General features: G+C 38.8%; 1 protein-coding gene across 5 annotated transcripts in view; it reads right to left on the bottom strand.

Annotated features, from left to right (window-relative positions):
- Positions 1-17,888, bottom strand: part of LOC111867949 (double-stranded RNA-binding protein Staufen homolog 2) — a 97,018-nt gene that overhangs the window by 48,613 nt on the left and 30,517 nt on the right. For all 5 annotated transcript variants that reach the window (XM_023858193.2, XM_023858195.2, XM_023858197.2 and 2 more), the window contains 2 exons: positions 10,486-10,578; positions 5,264-5,475 (listed from right to left, as the gene is read on the bottom strand). In XM_023858193.2, coding sequence (XP_023713961.1) covers positions 5,264-5,475; positions 10,486-10,578 — 305 coding nt within the window. The remainder of the gene's footprint in view (positions 1-5,263; positions 5,476-10,485; positions 10,579-17,888) is intronic.

Below are 17,888 nucleotides of genomic sequence, written 5' to 3'. Positions count from 1 at the left end.
CACTGGCTGTGTACCTTCCTAGTACCAAGTGAAATATTCATCTAAGCAGCCCAAGTGTGGCAGAGAACCCAATGAAGATAACCCCCTTACTCTGAAGGGTGAGCACAAGTGACTATACAGTAAATGTGCCAAAAATTGAATCTTTGTCATATAGGATAGGCATCTGAAAGTGTTCATGAATGCTCCAGGATGCAATGTGTTGGAACCATCAGTTTTGGCCATCCTACATGGCTGCCAGAGCAAGATGGCTTCACTTCAGCTGCAGTGCTGGGTTCCATTTTCTGAGGAGAATTTTTGAATCTGTAGATGATCCAGAAACAGTTCAAGAATTGTTACAACGATGAAACATCGATCCAACAACAGGGCCCTCAAAGGGAACAGGAATCCTTCACTGTTCACAAATTCCCAAAAAGTTATGGATACCCACACTGGCTGGAGAAACTATGGCCAGGGTGTTTCAGGATTCACAGGGAATCCTGTTCATGAATTACATGCAACACAAGACAACACTCACTGAGACTGTCTGTGGTTCTGTGCACTGACACAAACGCTACAGAGTTTAAACAAAGGGAAGAAGACCATTCAGTGTTGCCAACTGATGTTCTTTCACTACAGCCGACACAAACAAATTGTATTCCTCAATTTCTCAGCGTTTCCATTACTTTGTCTAACCCCTGTACACTACTGCCGCCCATAGAGAAAAGGTATTGCCAACATAAAATTATGACAAATAAATCTAAATCTCAACATTTCTCTTCATAAAGGACATGAAAGTTTGCAAAACTACCTAACAAGATTTCAACTTAATTACTTACAAATGAAATTATGGGATGGCAACAGAGAATATTACATATCAAGTGTGCAGCATGGAAGTGAAACTCTCAACAATACTGCAATATCAGTCAAATATAATACTTCAGTAACAGCTAGACAGTGACAAAAACTGTGCAAAGAAATTATTAACTACAATAGAGCCAAACCTTTCCTGAGAAGCTGACGGTCACTCAACCAGTCACAGAATTCCCATCTTTTATGGTATCCACAGGCTCATTATTATGTTCACATAAACCTACACATATATATACAGTAAAACTTGGTTATAGCAACATCGGTTTCTGCGACACCTTGTCTATTGCGTCAAATATTCAATGGTACGAACTAATTCCTCATAAAGCAACTGTTTTTATACCTTGCTTAGTACGACATGCACAAATGCATCAACCTCGTATGTAACGTCATTTTCATTCCTGAATTTCTCTGATATCGTGGGAAAGTTCGATGTGTCTGCCCACCCTCACTTTCTCTACTTGCTGATGTGACTGTCCTGGAAGAATACGACCGCGGGCTGCAAGAGGAGCGTGGGTTTTATGCGAATACAAGGGTGTGGGATGGGACTGCGTGAATAGGGCAAGGGGATGCGGCATGTTGTTAACTGCATTCCTTTCCTAGAATCTCGTCTAACAGGGCCTACATTGTCTACTTACCCTATAGTGTTCCTGCCTAAACCCAGAGAAGTGCAGTAGCGAAAATATGGCAATGAAAAGGAAAGTTTTAAGCATTGAAGAGAAAGTTAAAATGATTCGTGAAATAGAAAATGGAAGGAAAAAAGCTGATGTATTCCGTGAATTTGGTTTGGTGAATTCTACAGTACAAACGATATGGAGAATCCATATTAATTCCACATTAATGTTACGTTAGTCTGTACTTAACTATGTAATTCACTAAAAAATGCAACATTTTAACTCGGCTTTTGGTAGATTTTTACGTGACTAACATAAGGCTACTGTGGAAGTGCCCATTTTGGTTACAACGACATTCGTTTATAACGACACTATTTTTAGGTCCCTTTGATGACGTTATAACCAAGTTCTACTGTATATATAAAGCTAAAAATTATTCTAATATGTTAAAGACTGAGTTGGTATGCTAGACAGTTCATAAATTCAGTATACATGGGAATATAACATTAAAGAGAACTCAGAGAAACATGGCATTAAACTGGCTGGATACAACAGGCTTAGGATACAGCCCAGCAGCAGATATTTGTTAAGTATGATGATGAAACTACTGTTCCCAGAAAAGCATGAAATGTTATTACCTGAAAAAGTGACATTTATAATGAAGGCCAGTGAGACTCACTGAAGCTAAGGCATATCATCCAATCAACTTGTCTCCCTTAATGAAGATGATAGATACACTTGTGTAGAAGCACATTAGAAAAATGTAATGAAGAACTATCCCTTGCATCAAAATCAATCTGCCTACAAAACTGGAAAATCCATTCAAACTGCACTTTACAATATGGTACTACACAGTGGCAGTACAGCTTAACACAAGGAAAGATCCTTAGTTGTCTTCCTTAATACAGAGGGGCTATCTTACATAACCTCATCTGAAGTGCTAAGACTGAAAGGTACAGAGATAATTCCAACATTATTTGGTGAATTTACTTTATGCTAGAAAGTGGAAACATAACATCACACTACCACAAGAAATCCTTAACTGGTAAACAACCTGCAACAGCCCACAGGGAGGCATGCTACAGCCTCTGGTGTGGAGCCTGGTGGTGGAAAAACTTCTCTGGGGATTCAATGGGGGAGACATGGTATGCAACAGATATGATACTGCAGTGCTAAATAATGTAAAATTTCTGAAGACTGTATTAGAGGTGCTACAAATAGCTCTGGAGACAGTATAACAGTGGTGTGAAAGATGCATCTATCACTGACATAAAATGGCAATAACACCATTTATTATGAATATAAAAGAAATAAGGGGACTTAAGGAACCAGCTTCCTTCTGAGAAAAAAAAAAGTAAGAATAAGTCAATCAGTATAGCATTTGGCTACAGGCTGGATGCCCGTGGATCAATCCCTAGCAGCGGCAAGAGATTTTTCTCTTCTCCATAGCAACCAGAACAGCTCTGGGGCTCACCCAGCCACCTATCTGATAAGTACTGGGGTCTCTTTTCCCAGGGGTAAAGCTGCTGGGGCATAAAGCTGACAGGCTACCTCCATCTAGTGCCCTGGTCAATAATGGGAGATATACCTCCCCTCCCCCATACATCTTCCTGGCATGGTGCTTAATTAAGCACAGGGACACTTTACCTTTCTACCTTTACTTTCTTCAGCAAAACACAGTACAGCTGTGTACTGAAGTCAAATACCTTGAATGAACTTCAAACAGACTGACGTGGAAGCAGCAGCTGGACAAAGTAACGTAGCCTACAGACCTTTATGTATCTGTACAGGCACATTTTGGAAAATACAAAATGGAAACCAAAGGCATTTTATGACTTATTTTATAACACTTTCACTATTTCTCATAATACAATCATAGCTGTTATGCTGGATATATACGATGAAGATAAGACCCACATTCTCCTATGTTGCCATAGTGTGACTGCCTAGGGCAAAATTTAAAACCAGCTGAGCAAAACTTGGCAAATTCAGGGCATCTGACCTATCTGTGTAGAACTGTAGCCATGAGAATGACTCTTATATTCACAATTGAGACTCCCTTTATTGCATTTATAGCTGGGGACTGAGGTCCAAGCAGAAGTCTACAAAACATGCTGCAGTGGACAACTGAAGCCAAATCCTAATGGTATAGGCATGCTCACAACTTAGAACATGAAAGAAGAACCAATCCTGCAGATGTGGACTGACAAATGATAACAAGAAATGTAGGCAGAAAACCATTCATGGTCAGAATGGGAAAATAGGTTCCAGCCTCCCCAAAAAACTGGGCGTTAGTCTGATGTGCAGTTGGATCCAAGATATATGAAGGCACTGATGCTGGGGTGCATGAATACAGCACATGGTGGGCACTCAGCTTCAGCCTATGAAGATATTCCATGGCATTCCAGGCAGACATATAGACCATCAAGGCATGCGTAGCAGTGAATATTCACAGTGGCTATAAACCATAACATTAGCTTGTAGAATGTATATTCTGATTGCTGATCAAATAAAAAAGTGGCTATAAAGTAGAAACATTCATATTCTAAAAAAAGCTGGGCAATGATTAAAGCACTTGGCAACTATCTGATCAATTCTAAATTGCCATCAATCCTTTGTGAAGCTGCCTGAACATGACATGGTTCAACTGATACGTGTGCCCAGGAAATGTGGTACACGATTTTGCTGTCTAGATGGCAAAAACCAGATCTGAATGTCCAGTTATGTGACCTGAGTTGATGTTGCCACAAGGGCCATCAAAAGACTAGGGAACTATTAGTAAACAGGATACCTCTTCAGAATGGAACCAGTAAATAGCCCCCATTGCAAATAGTGGAAGAACAGACACAAAACAGCCTCGCACAACCTATGAAACTATGAGATTCTAGAAAATTTAAGGTTTCATATCACTTGGGTCTCCAATTTGTGAAGCTATGTAACTGTAAATGCCCCATTAAGCAAAATACTATATGCCATCCAAAGCACAGACTACTAAAGGGCTAACTCAGGAAGAGTATGCATAACAGATTAAAGATGGTTGTTGTGTAAGGGCTCATATGGCCCACCCCCACCCGCAGCCTTCCTTCTGTTGGTACATTTGACTTTTCATACTCCTGGTTTCCATATATAAAAATTTTGTATGTGTTTGAATAATAATTCTGAACTATGGTACTCAGTGCATCACTAAATAGACTAAAAATGTTCAAATATGTGTTTTTAAGGATTTCCTATATTTTTCAGTACTCACTGCATCACTAAATAAACTAAACAATTTAAATTGTTAGTTTTTAATGTTTTCAAATACTATTCACTTTTACAAGTAATATGTTTTGGACATTATACATCATCTTGTCTATTTTTAAAAATCCGTCCTGTTTCTTTTTAAAACACAACGTTTCAGAGACTGGATTCTGACCCCGTCCTCAGGTAAAACCTACTCAGTGGGGTCCTATAGATAGAGCTAGCCCCTATCTCCGGACTGATATTTTAAAAATAGACAAGACGATAAATAATTATTTATTAATAATATTTATATATATATATATATTTATATATATATAATATAATAATATTTATTTATGTACATTATAATGTACAAAAACATATTACTTGTAGCAATTTACCACCGTCACAAACTTTTAAATCTTTTGTTAATATAATAAATTTTGTATTGGTATCAAATTGATGGCTCTTTCTAAAAAGAAAGCAAATTGAGAGGGGGGTAGATCACAGCAGCCTGCACTCAATTTCCTCTGTTTTCTTCCCATGAAAACAAAGCAAAAAGGCCCAGCAGAATACTTCACCTTATTGAATCTTGCAAGCTCATTGACAAGACACATGGGAGTTTTCTCTTTTGTGTTTGCCAAAGTGGTAGTAATGTTGTTTGCATTATTAACTGTGGTTGCGCCATTCAGTTGTGTTGCTGTTTGCTGTTGCAGCTGCTGTCTCTGATGGCCTTGAGTGGCAGCTATTTCACCTTCACTTGCTGTTACTCCTAGCAATGGTGATGCTATACCTATTTGCATGCAACAGTAAAAATACAGAAGTTTCAAACATAAAATAAAATAATTTAATAAAATCAGTAACTGTATCTAACGGTTCTTCTGAGACAAGGCATGCCTGAACACAGAGTCTACCGAACTTAAAACTTGCATGATATATACCCCAAGGTCATACACTGCCACCATCCAAAAGCAGCCTGAGAACTGTAGAGAAGTATAAGGTTTATTTTAGACTCTATCCATCATCTGGTATACATAAGACAAAAAACCACAATGTTTCAGAGACTGGATCTATCTCCGTCCTCAGGTGGATGGGGCAAGATAGACCTACTCAGTTGGGCCCGTTAGAAAGAGCTAGTCTCAATCAGTCTTATATATACCAGACGATGGATAGAGTCCAAAATAAACCTTATAGTTCTGTACAGCATATACCATCATCAAAATTCTTTGAAGTCTAGCCTGAGCACTGTTTAGCCTCTTCGGCAGAAGAGACAGTAGATGAGAGAAGATGTTACAGTACCAAATACAATCATAAATAAGGGTAAACAGGGTCATTATTAGACAAAATGAACCAATCAAACAGCCAAGTGCTCAACGAGGAAAAACTGCATGAACATTCACCTCGAAAATTCCTTGTATGCCTAGCACAGGTGACTGGAGTTTCAAAAATGCCATCACAAATACCACAACACTTCTGAAATTGAAAACATATGAAACACTAGTGGTCACCCAGCACTTAATGCATAAGCTCACTTCACATTATCTATTAAATGATTTATTAGGAATATACTGAAGAGAAATGTAATGTGTGGAGAGTTGAATATGCTTTAAAATGCAGCTCTAATACTGACCTCCACACAATGCACATTTACTTCCTGTAGTTCATGGCACTTTTTAAGTTGCTTTTTTGTACGTACAACTCCCTCAGGAACGTTCTTTAAAGATATTTAGAATCTGGCATGATACGTTTGTTGATGAAGACTTGTGACTGAAAATGGGGATTGTATATTTTATTAATTTTTCTTTGATATCCTGCAATTTGTACATGGAAGGGCACTACTGCAATGGTAATTTCACAGTACCCACCTTCAGTTCCTTCTGGTACTCTTCAGAAAGAACTGTGGTTGGCACAGATTCCCTCAACAACAAATTACAATGAGACAAAATGAGATATACAAATTAATTACTTTCTGGTTCATAATGATTAACATTAAGTACTAATATAATGTTTTGCACTACCGATCAATAGTCTAAACCCAACCACACCCTGGAGAGATTACAAATGCTCTGAGACTACAATTTATGCCATGACAATACATAATCAGCAGACTGCTTTCATAATAACTCCTGGAGCTATAGACAATTCAGGTTAACAAAAAGACTGAGAAGTTTTATAAGCTCTTATTTCTAATAAAGCTAACTGTACAAACTCAGTTTTTCATCTGTTTTCTCATACTAGGTTCGAATGTAATTATATTTCTTCTACAACACAGAAGTGAGTGCACATCAAAGTTTACTCATGCTGATAATACTTTAAAACCATTAAGACTTACAAGGAGTGTGTACTGGATATAAAATATACTTCATTATTTACTAAAACTGTAGTTCAAAATATTTTTTATCCTGATAAATACTTAATAAGGTCATGAAGAAGAATACAAGAGCCTTCATGTAAAGTGTCCATCACTGTAACTGAAGCTACTGTGTCAACAAATTTTTATATTCCACTACATCAAATTTCATGAATATCCGTTATATATAATACTCAAGTTTCATGCATTCATATGGAAGGAGTAAATTTATCAAGTCATCTGCATGGTTCTAAATGTGCCTGAAAATATGGTGAACGAGTCACTCCACTGAAATATCTGCATATCACTTTAACAGCCTTAACTACCTAATCATACTGGTAAGAACATAATGGGAGTAAATTTCATTCTATTAAATTTATAGCAGGAAGCAGGACACAGAACAAGTTACATTTTCATATATCAGCTGGCACGAAAGAATGTTCTTTAAAAAAGTTGCAAAAATGAAGGGCTCTCTTTCTGATGAAACTCATATAAGATGCAAAGAACACACCTAAGAATTATACAAAACAATTTATTCAGTTCAGCTGGATTGTTACACAGAAATATGTTTTCCATTGTGAATGTCAAAAATTTGCATTAGCATCCATATGTCAATCACATTTTTTTAATGGCACTGGTGATGAATAGGCCTCCACCCTGAACATCCTGCGTCACATGCCAAAAGAAAACGTTTAAGGTGACACCATCCTCCAGGAAAGTGATGCTCACAGTCTTCTGGGATCACGAAGGCATACTGCTCACCGCATTCCAGCCTCAAGGTGACAGAGGATGTTTCCACTGCATTGACGCAGGCTTTGTCTCAGGCTGATAATGGTGAACCCAAGACTCATCACCTGTTACAATTCGGGCTAGCATACTGTGTCCTTCATCATGGTAGCAATTGAGATGCTGTAATGCCAGACCCATTCTTTGCATTTTGTGTTGTGGGGTCAGCATGCGTGGCACCCATCATGCACACTTTGTGAAAACCTAACCTGTCATGCATTATGAGGTAGGCCATGCAGTGTGAACACACCTGGTTCCGACAGCAATCCAAAGAATTTTATGCTGCTAGTTTTCAGGGGCTTGTGAAACGGTGGGACAAGTGCCTCAATGTACAGGGAGATTATGTTGAGAAATAAAAGCATTTTTTCAAATCAGGACTCTAATTTAAATTCTATATCCAATTGTAACTTACTTATTGACTTACCCTCGTATATGAGTGTCATTCAAATACAAACATTCATTTTTTACAACTTTTTTAAAAAAAGGTCACTTTTTGCAACACTTGGTTGGTACTCTCACTAAATAAAAGATGTTTAATCAAAACCTGAGAACTGTCTTTGGTAAAATAACTTTTTTGTGGCTCAGTACTTGAATATAACACTCTTACATTATAGGATTCATATTTGTAGGCACCTGATGCACTTATGTCAGCATAGAGCTCAGTATAACTGTTCAGGACTCGTAGCACAGGTGCAGAAATAGTATTCTCTAACAAAAAACCTTTTCATATTAAGGGAAATCTAATTTTGGCCAATATCTGAATGTTTGACTTTATTTTCTCCATTACCATGCTTGTAACTATTGTTCAACTGCTGTGAGAAGCAGATAACAAAACAACGCACAAATGTGTCTAACAGACATTCTACAGCTGTGTTCAGTACTACCACTATGGACTGCTAACCACATGGAATGACAGTGCAATTTGAACAGTAACAAATCTGGCAATGCACTAGCCCCGCCACATCACTACCTAGGTTACCTCTCTGCATATGGTGTTATCATCCGCATTCCCACAACAGTTGCTCTGCATATACAGGAAAACATAAACAAACCCTCAGTGCAAGAATTGCCGAGGGATAGCTACAATATCCTACGGTCCCCACCCATACATTCATACAAAATCATTGTATTTAGGGCTTTTAACTATCAGAAATTCTGAGTTATCAGAACTGCCCTATACGAGGGGCGTTCAAGTTCTAAGGTCTCTGATATTTTTTCTGACTGGGAGCAGACAGACACATGTGGTTTAGTTTAAAATACATGTGTACTCTTTGTGAATGCGTGACAGAGCTGACAGCACTGTACGGCACACAAAACTCTAGTGGTGGCGATGAGAGTGAGGAGTGTTTTTGATACCAAAAATGGCGACGTTTTCATTACAAGAACAGCGAGTAATAATTCGTTTTCTCCACTTGCGTGGTGAGACACCCACTGAAATTCATCGCCAGTTGAGTGAGACTTGTGGTGATGGTGTCATGAATGTGAAAAATGTACACTCAAAGAAGGCCGAATGTCGTGTGACATTGAACCAAAACAATCCCGGCCTCGCACCAGGCGGTCTGACAACATGGTCGAGTGAGTTGAGAAAGTTGTTTTGGAGGATTGCCGATTGAGTGTAGAAAACATCGCCTCCAAAGTTGGCATTTCTGTGGGATCTGTGCACACAATCCTGCATGAAGACCTGCGAATACGGAAAGTGTCCTCCAGGTGGGTGCCATGAATGCTGGTGGATGACCACAAGGCTGCGTGCATGGCAATTTGGCAGGAGAAGTTGACACATGATGAAAGCATGAATGGGACTTTCTTTTCATCAATTGTGACAATGGATGAGACATGGATGCCGTTCTTCAATCCTGAAACGAAGCGCCAGTCAGCTCAATGGAAGCACACAGACTCACCGCCACCAAAAAAATTTCGGGTAAGCGCCAGTGCTAAGAAAATGATGGTACCCATGTTTTGGACAGCGATGGCGTAAGCCTTACTCATTGCATTCCAAAGGGCACTACGGTGACAGGTGCATCCTACCAAGATGTTTTGAAGAACAAGCTCCTTCCAGCACTGCGAGAAAAATGGCCGGAAAAGGCTGTACGTGTGCTCTTTCACCAGGACAATGCACCAGCGCATCGGGCATATGCGATGCAGCAGTTTCTTCGTGAAAACAACCTAGAAGTGGTTCCTCAAGCTCCCTACTCACTTGACCTGGCTCCTAGCGATTTTTGGCTTTTCCTAACGATGAAAGACACTCTCCGTGGTCACACATTCACCAGTCGTGCCGCTATTGCACTAGCGATTTTCCAGTGGTCAAAACAGACTCTTACAGAAGCATTCGCAGCGCCATGGAATCATGGCGTCGGTGTTGTGAAAAATGTGTATGGCTGCAGGGACATTACATTGAAAAGTGACAGAAGTTTCAAATTTTTTGTATGATTATTGTGTGAGAAAAAATCGGAGACCTTAGAACTTGAACGCACAACACAGTTACAATAGTAAAAGATGTAAAATGATCCATGCCCATGGCCAAGCCATGAAATACCTTCAGAGATGGGCAGTGAGGAGAAGTTCCTTGACAGACAACCCTGACTTGACACTAGATGAGGTTAACTGTTAAGCTTCATGGCACATGGAGAAAATATAATGAAACAACATGTGAATAATACAAGTTCTCACCTGACACACCATTCTTGTTATTGCTATTTGTCTGTTGAGTTATTGGGGCAGTTGCTGCCACCACAGGAGCAGTTGGCATAGACACCAACACACCTGAAAAAATAAGGAAAACATTATTTAACACACAAGCAACAAATGAATGTTACAGATTAGAACCTTACTACTGACAACCAGTATACCAGTTATCCTTCATCCACATTATTTGTACTGCACTTCAAGGAACAAGGAGAGTCCTACTGAATTTCAAGAAAACATAAAGGGTAAGATGTCAATATTAATTTTAAAAAAATGCATAACCCTTGCATTCTGTGTACCAAAGTAGAACAGATCTGTAACAGCCTTATAAACAATGTATGGTTGTTACAGATCTGTTCTACTTTGGTACACACAATGCAAGGGTTATGCATTTTTTAAAATTAATATTGACAACTTACACTTTATGTTTTCTTGAAATTCAGTAGGACTCTCCTTGTTCCTTGAAGTGCAGTATCCATCAATAACACAACTTTAAAAAGACATTAGGAATATGTTGTTCACTAAGAATGCGTTTTAATACTATGACAGTAAAAAAGTAAAAAAGCTATCCCTGTACCAGGCCGTGAAGGCCCATACAGTTGTGAGACATTGAGGGTCCCACAATATCTAGACAATCGGGTCAAAGATGGTGGTAAGGTTGTTGTCAGCCTTACACGCTGGCCGTGCTTTATTTCCCAGGAAAATCATTTAATTCTTGGTACTCATTTCTGTTAGAGGCTGAGTAAACCCCAGGACCTAGTGTGGCTGGAAGGATTAGGTCAACTGAAAAAATCCAATGACCTCATCAGGGCTTGAACCCATGACCTTCGGGCTTGTAGCATAGCCTCTCAATCAACTATGCTACCGCATGCCCCATACTATGACAGTTCAGATCGATAATATGCCCACAGGCTATTATGTTAGCATAAAACTTTACACATTAAAAGTGAATGTCCACACTCCTCAAGCTGTCTTGGTTTTACATAATTTATCTTCACAACATGTTTCGGCCTCACTGGGCCATCATCAGGTGACTTCTGTCCTCGAGTGAGACCACTGCACTGTATTTGTTTCCTGTTTCTATTAATTCATAATTCTCAAAAACCACAAATCATAATGTACTAAAACACCTAAGGGTGGAACTGTCAGATTCATCAAATGTGTCATGCATTTCTAGTAGTTCCTACCACATGGCAATGCTGTTTTTACAAATGAACATACCAAGGATTGAAGTTGAAATTCTCTATTAACACAATGTGGAATACCATAAACGATTAACCCCCCCCCCTTAAAGAATTTAGCAGTATTGCTGATGGAGCTATACTTTATTCAAAGAGATCAACTAAAGATGCCCCCAAATGATGTGGCAGTACTCCTTTCAAAATATGGAGAACACACTGATGGTGAAGGTACACATGAAGAACTGGTGAGAAAAAGGTATGAAATGTATTTCTGTGGGGCAAAAAAAAAACTAATGCAATTTACGCAATCATTTCCACAAACTAGAGTACAGCTGTGACACAACTCTGAAAGTTAGCACCCATGTCCACTGAACTAAAGAATAATTAAGATGCAATCTCTTTAATATTTTCAATGTTACATCACCCATACTGTTAATTAATCATAAAATAACCACTGTGCTTATGGTTCAAGATAAATTAAATATAGTTTTAATAAAAAATAAATCAACGGTTTATTCATATTCATGAGATATTCTGTAAACACAAAGTGCTCTACAAAGTACACCAAATGCCTGCTTGAGGTCAATGAAAACTCTAGTGTACATGAAAACTATACCAAAAAACATTCACTGTTTTTCAAAATTCTCTCTCGCTTTCACATACACCATTATTTATTTGTATAATTTATTTTAGTTCCTTTTTTTACATTCATTATAGCTATTAACATCAGTTCTAGAAATATGCAAAGCACATACAGTAAGACAAATCTAGGCGACTGAGATTGCTTGAAATTACAATGCATTCAATGTTTGAGGAAACCTGGCCAGACCGTGGAGTGGGAACAACATTTCTCACAGATTGCTGCTGTAACTGCCAATAGCAGAATGAGTCATTTGCACTGATAAACATGCACCATCAGGAGCTCTGATCTTGTTACTGCAGTAAGTCGCATTAATAGTCAGTCTGTGTCAGAGATTAAGATAGGCGGTCAACACTTATAATGAAATGAAGTTCACTATTGAACAACGTGTTTATTGTCAAAACTTTTGCAAGGAAAAAACTTACAGAAAATGTATCCATAAGTTTTGTTGTTAATATCCTAACTCACAAGTTCCCACAAAGTCGTGTGTAACCAAGGTTGTGAAAAAGTGACAGGCGACAGGCTCAGTGTGTGACATAAAGAAGCAATCTAAGAGGATTGTGCTGACTGAAGAAAAAGTCTGGGATATTGAGGCACAACTACGGATCAGTCCTTGAAAACTGTTAAGATGGTTAGCACAGGAAACTGGTGTTTCGGTATGATCTGCTTCCAAAGCCACAAAATTAATCAAATTTCACAAATATAAAATAACAGTTGTGCACGAGCTGAAACAACCAGATTATGCAGCAAGAATTCGTTTTTGCAACTGGCTGCTGCAAAATGTGCATGATGGAATCATGGATCCACAGTTTCTGTTCATGACTGATGAATGTGTTCGCGGTACAGGCCAAGGTGAAGCCAGACACAGAAAATGTAAGAGGCTTAAACATGGAGGTGGTCAAGCTTATGGGACTAAGCTGCCGTGTAGCATAAAATATGTAAGATAGACATGACCTGCTTTGTAAAGCCTGTACTGACAGAGGACTTGACAAAAAAAAAACCCTAGTTGTGGGTCTCAAGGAGCCTGACATCAAGATGAACTGGTAACTTTGACTCTGACTCTGACTTTGACTTTGGAAGTAGAGGATACTGTTGGGATCTGTTGCCAGGCAATGCCTAGTGAAGATACTGAAGATTTAGTACATTCTACAGTGAATTCTTAAGTGTGTGAATTAGTGATATCACTGTAACTACTTATAGCTGCGATTTGTAAGTGGTCAATAAATATTACCAATTGAAACCCCATGTCTAGACACTAAACACGTGACCATATCAATAATTATCATCTACACACATCAATCTAGTTCTAATGAACCACGACAACAGATCCCATTATCACTTTCAACATTAACCCCTTAGTGACAGAACATCTTTAAACAGCTCAGTTCTCCATGGACAGAAGATATTTTAAGGTCTATCTGGTTTTGGAACAGTAATGATTTCACAACTAGCAGCCACTTAAGGCCTTGGCATCAGCTTGTTTCTGTTCACCAGTACTTCACCATATGCCACTGCAATGTCCTCTTCTGATGGCTTGCACTACAGTAACTTGTAAATCACTGCAATTACAGACTGACATCAACTTTCCCTTGAATCAGTCCATTCAGCTCACTTTCTAAGCTCACAATGGGCTTCTGCAACTGTGTGTTACTGCCACAGTCATTCTAAAAGTCTTTTGCGTGTTCTCAACCTACCTTGCTCTTAGGCAATTTCAGAAACCATCCAAAAGGGACAAAACACCTCAATGTCTCTCGAAGACAGGGGCATGCAGAAACCCCCCGCACTCATGTGACAACATTTAAACAATAGTGGCCTACAATACACAGTTTTAATTAAAATTTATTCATTTATATCCAATAAAATTCAGGGCACCCTTTAAAATTGGTGAGTACACAGATAATTGTATAATACACATATATTACACATATTCTGTCAGGCCATAATAGGAGTGATTTCCTACAAATAATATGAGAACTTCTATGCCATCAGCTTTTAGTGGTTCACTTCAGCGCAGTAGTCTTCAAAAGAGTCAGAACACAGATCAACATCACACCTTTCATACCAATACACTATGTCCCCCATTTCCTTAACATGTTCTGCACACACTGTATAACTTTCCAGCCTACATTATTTCTCAGTTTGTGGGTATCTTCTTGACGAAATGCCTCTCAAAAGATGTGACACAGCAATGTCTAACAAATACTGGCTCAGCAATCTATTCTACAGCTTCCCCGTAATGAACAAATAAATCATTTATCAGTTGCACTCTAAACGACAACTGCTCCTATTTGATTTCCTGTACATATAAAATCATACTCCCTATTTCTGCAACACTGAGTAACCCAGGACTCATCTTCAAATACCACTAACAAGCATATTTGCTGATCTTTCAAATTAACCCTGTCCAAGAGTTTGCTATAATCCATTGTACAGACAGACTTAATATTCTCTTTCCTCCATTTGTCACAATGTCTGTTTCATCTATATGGTAGGCTGATATCATGATCACATTTCTTTTTGTCGTGCCAACTGATCACCAATGCAGATCATGAATGCTAAGCTAAGTTAAATTTTTTTAGCTTTCACAGCTTTTAGAATAATTTCATTTTAATTAAAAGTACTGGTAGTCTCTTTAATTAATAAATTTGCTAGGGAAGATAAGCTGTAGAAATTACCCCTCCAAACAGTCCATCCTATTCTGGAGGAACTCCAACTTCAGAACAATCACACCTAACATCAGAAAGGAGGACTGCTTCGACAACAGACACACGTGCGTCAGAGTGTGAGTTATCATAAACTGTGAAGTGACATAGTTCAAACTCACGTACAGTCTGAACAAAATATTATTGTATATGATCACACTATATACAATAATATTTTGTTCAGACTGTACGCGAGTTTGAACTGCATCACTTCACAGTTTATGATAACTCACACTCTGATGCGCATGTGTCTCTTCTCGAAGCAGTCCTCCACACACAGCGCAACATCACACTTTTCACAGTAGTACAGCGCGCTTCTGCACTTCTTATTCTCAGAACAAATATGACAACATCTTTGTTTTCCTTTGGCTGGCCAATGTTATGAATGTTTCACCTCCAGTCAACTGAGTTGGGCCCCAGATGAACTTGGCCTACCCCAAGAAATGCCACTGACTGTGATATTCGCCTCATGCAACTGAAGAATCAAATAGTGCACCAATATTTCACAGAACTTTTTGTGTCATTTTTCCACCACATGACTTATGTAATCGATATGCACTTAGAATAGTCATATCTAGAAGGTGGAAAAACAATTTCTTTGTCCACTTCCATGTCCTCCTAGCAATGCCATAACTGTTTACCATCCTGTCAAATTTATCGCCAAAGCCCATGTGTGCACTGTAGTCTTCAATTACATGGGGTTTGACAGCATGGCCAGATTCATCTCAAAGTTGCCTTCCAATGGAGGAGGGTGCAAATTCATCAGAACATATACATCACGCTTGTCTTTCCAACGAACAACATTTAGATGCCCCTTGACTCTTGTAACAATATCCCCTTTTCTCAATTTCATTGACTTGGGCCGAATTTCTTGTGGCATTCCACGCCTATCATTGCGAACGGTGCCACATGAATTTATTTTCCTGTCTAAAAGATCGTCAAATAAAGCAGGAGAACTGAAATAACTGTCCATGTAAATTTTGTGTCCCAAGCCTTCTACTCTTCAAATTAGCTGGAGAACAATGCCATGTGTCGATGTAATTTCTTCTGTCGCAAGTTGCCTTTGCCCAAATAAACTGTCATGTCGTAAGTATACCCAAAAGAATCGCAAAGCTTGTAAATTTTTATACCAAATCTTTTGCATTTCTTTGGAATATACTGACGAAAAATCACTCTTCCTTTGAACAACACTATGACTTCATCAACAGCAAGACATTCTGCTGGATTGTAAAGTTCACAAAATTTGTTGTTGAGATTGTCAAAAATTTTTCTAATTTTCCAGAGCCTATCATACTCTGGGTCATCTCGATTTGGAGGAGCTTCATTATTTTCAAAATGTAGGAATCTCAAAATATGGAAGAAACGGTCTCGTACCATGGTGTTACGGTAGAATGGAGTGTAGTATTGCTCATCTCTTGACCAATAATCTTTGAGGGTGTCCCATTTGAATAATTATTGCCAAAAAGTTATGTATCTCTTCAATTGTAACATCAGGCGGTTGAACAGAAGGGCCTGGAGCATCTTGGCATGCCATAAATTGGTGGAAATATCTGTTGGTTTCTTGTAACAAAATTTAGAATATTTGTTGGAAAAACAGAATGAAAATGGAAAAAGGAGAGGACTGTGCATTTATATTGGGAGCAGCTGATCTGTTCATTCCACTCAGAGGACCAGTGAAGTCTAGTTCCTTTGGCAAATCCCCGGGTCTTCTATCATGAAACCTAATTTCCGGTTCCTCTGCCTCGTTGTCTGATGATGATGACGACAACGACAACATATGTGCTCGAGGTTCAATGAACTCATTGATATCTTCTAGCTCTTCATCAGATTCTTCTTCCATCAATATTTCCTCCAGTTCTTCTGCATCGAGAAGTTTGGAACATCGGGCACGTTTTTGAGGTTCCATCTTGGGGGAGGGGGGTTTCCAGCAAAATCGTATAAATTATGTTGACTCACGAACTCTCGCAAAATAGTGATCCAAAGTAACTGTAATAGTATGGTACAATAGGCCAGAAGTGGCAGCAGTACAAGGGACTTAGTCCCACCCCACTAGCAATAAAAAATAATAACTGTAATAGTAGTCAAAAAGGTGCCAGTCCGACACTGATACGGAAAGTCACAGTGACGAAGATGCCTTTTACTCACAAAGTAATACTGGCTCAGTGGGTTTATACCTCTTCCGAGACACAAAATAATATAAAAAGAAATACATGACAGTCTGACACTAACTTTTTAAGTGAAAGAGAAATATTACACAATCCAACACTGACTTCCTAACTGATAATTCGCCACTGAAAACCAATCCTTGAATATGTCACACTTCCTTGAAAGCTCTGGAAGCACTAATCTGCAAGCACCGACGAATATTTCCTCTTCAGTTCTCAGAACAAAGCTGGGCTATATTTGGCTGACCAGGTCATAAACAGTCATATATAAACATAAATAGTTTCGAAACCAGGACCCAGATAAACGATTTGTTTGTTCATAGCTAAGGAATGAACCACTGACATGACCTCAGTAGGTTCCTTTTGGTTTCAAACCCAAGGTCAAACTGTCAGCACTCCCAAAGAGTGCACGTGTCCTGCATCACATACATGTGCCAACTCCAGTTGCTGCTTGCGACATATGTGTCATTTGGACGGACGTTAAAGGTTAATCTTCTGGATTTTTGGCTGTGGAGGCACCTACTGAGAGGTATTACAGAGAGAGCACAGAGTGTACCTATAAGGACAGTCAAGTGAAACAATGAATTTTTTAGAATGGGCACCTCTTGTGTGATGAAGCGCTGAAAATAGTGTTGACATGCATGGAACCACATACAGCATCTGCTACAGAGATCACATGAACAGCAACAATATCTCATAA

This window comes from Cryptotermes secundus, unplaced genomic scaffold (genome assembly GCF_002891405.2).
Source record: "Cryptotermes secundus unplaced genomic scaffold, Csec_1.0 scaffold267, whole genome shotgun sequence".
NCBI lineage: Eukaryota > Metazoa > Arthropoda > Insecta > Blattodea > Kalotermitidae > Cryptotermes > Cryptotermes secundus.
This window is presented reverse-complemented; position numbering and strand designations above follow the sequence as displayed.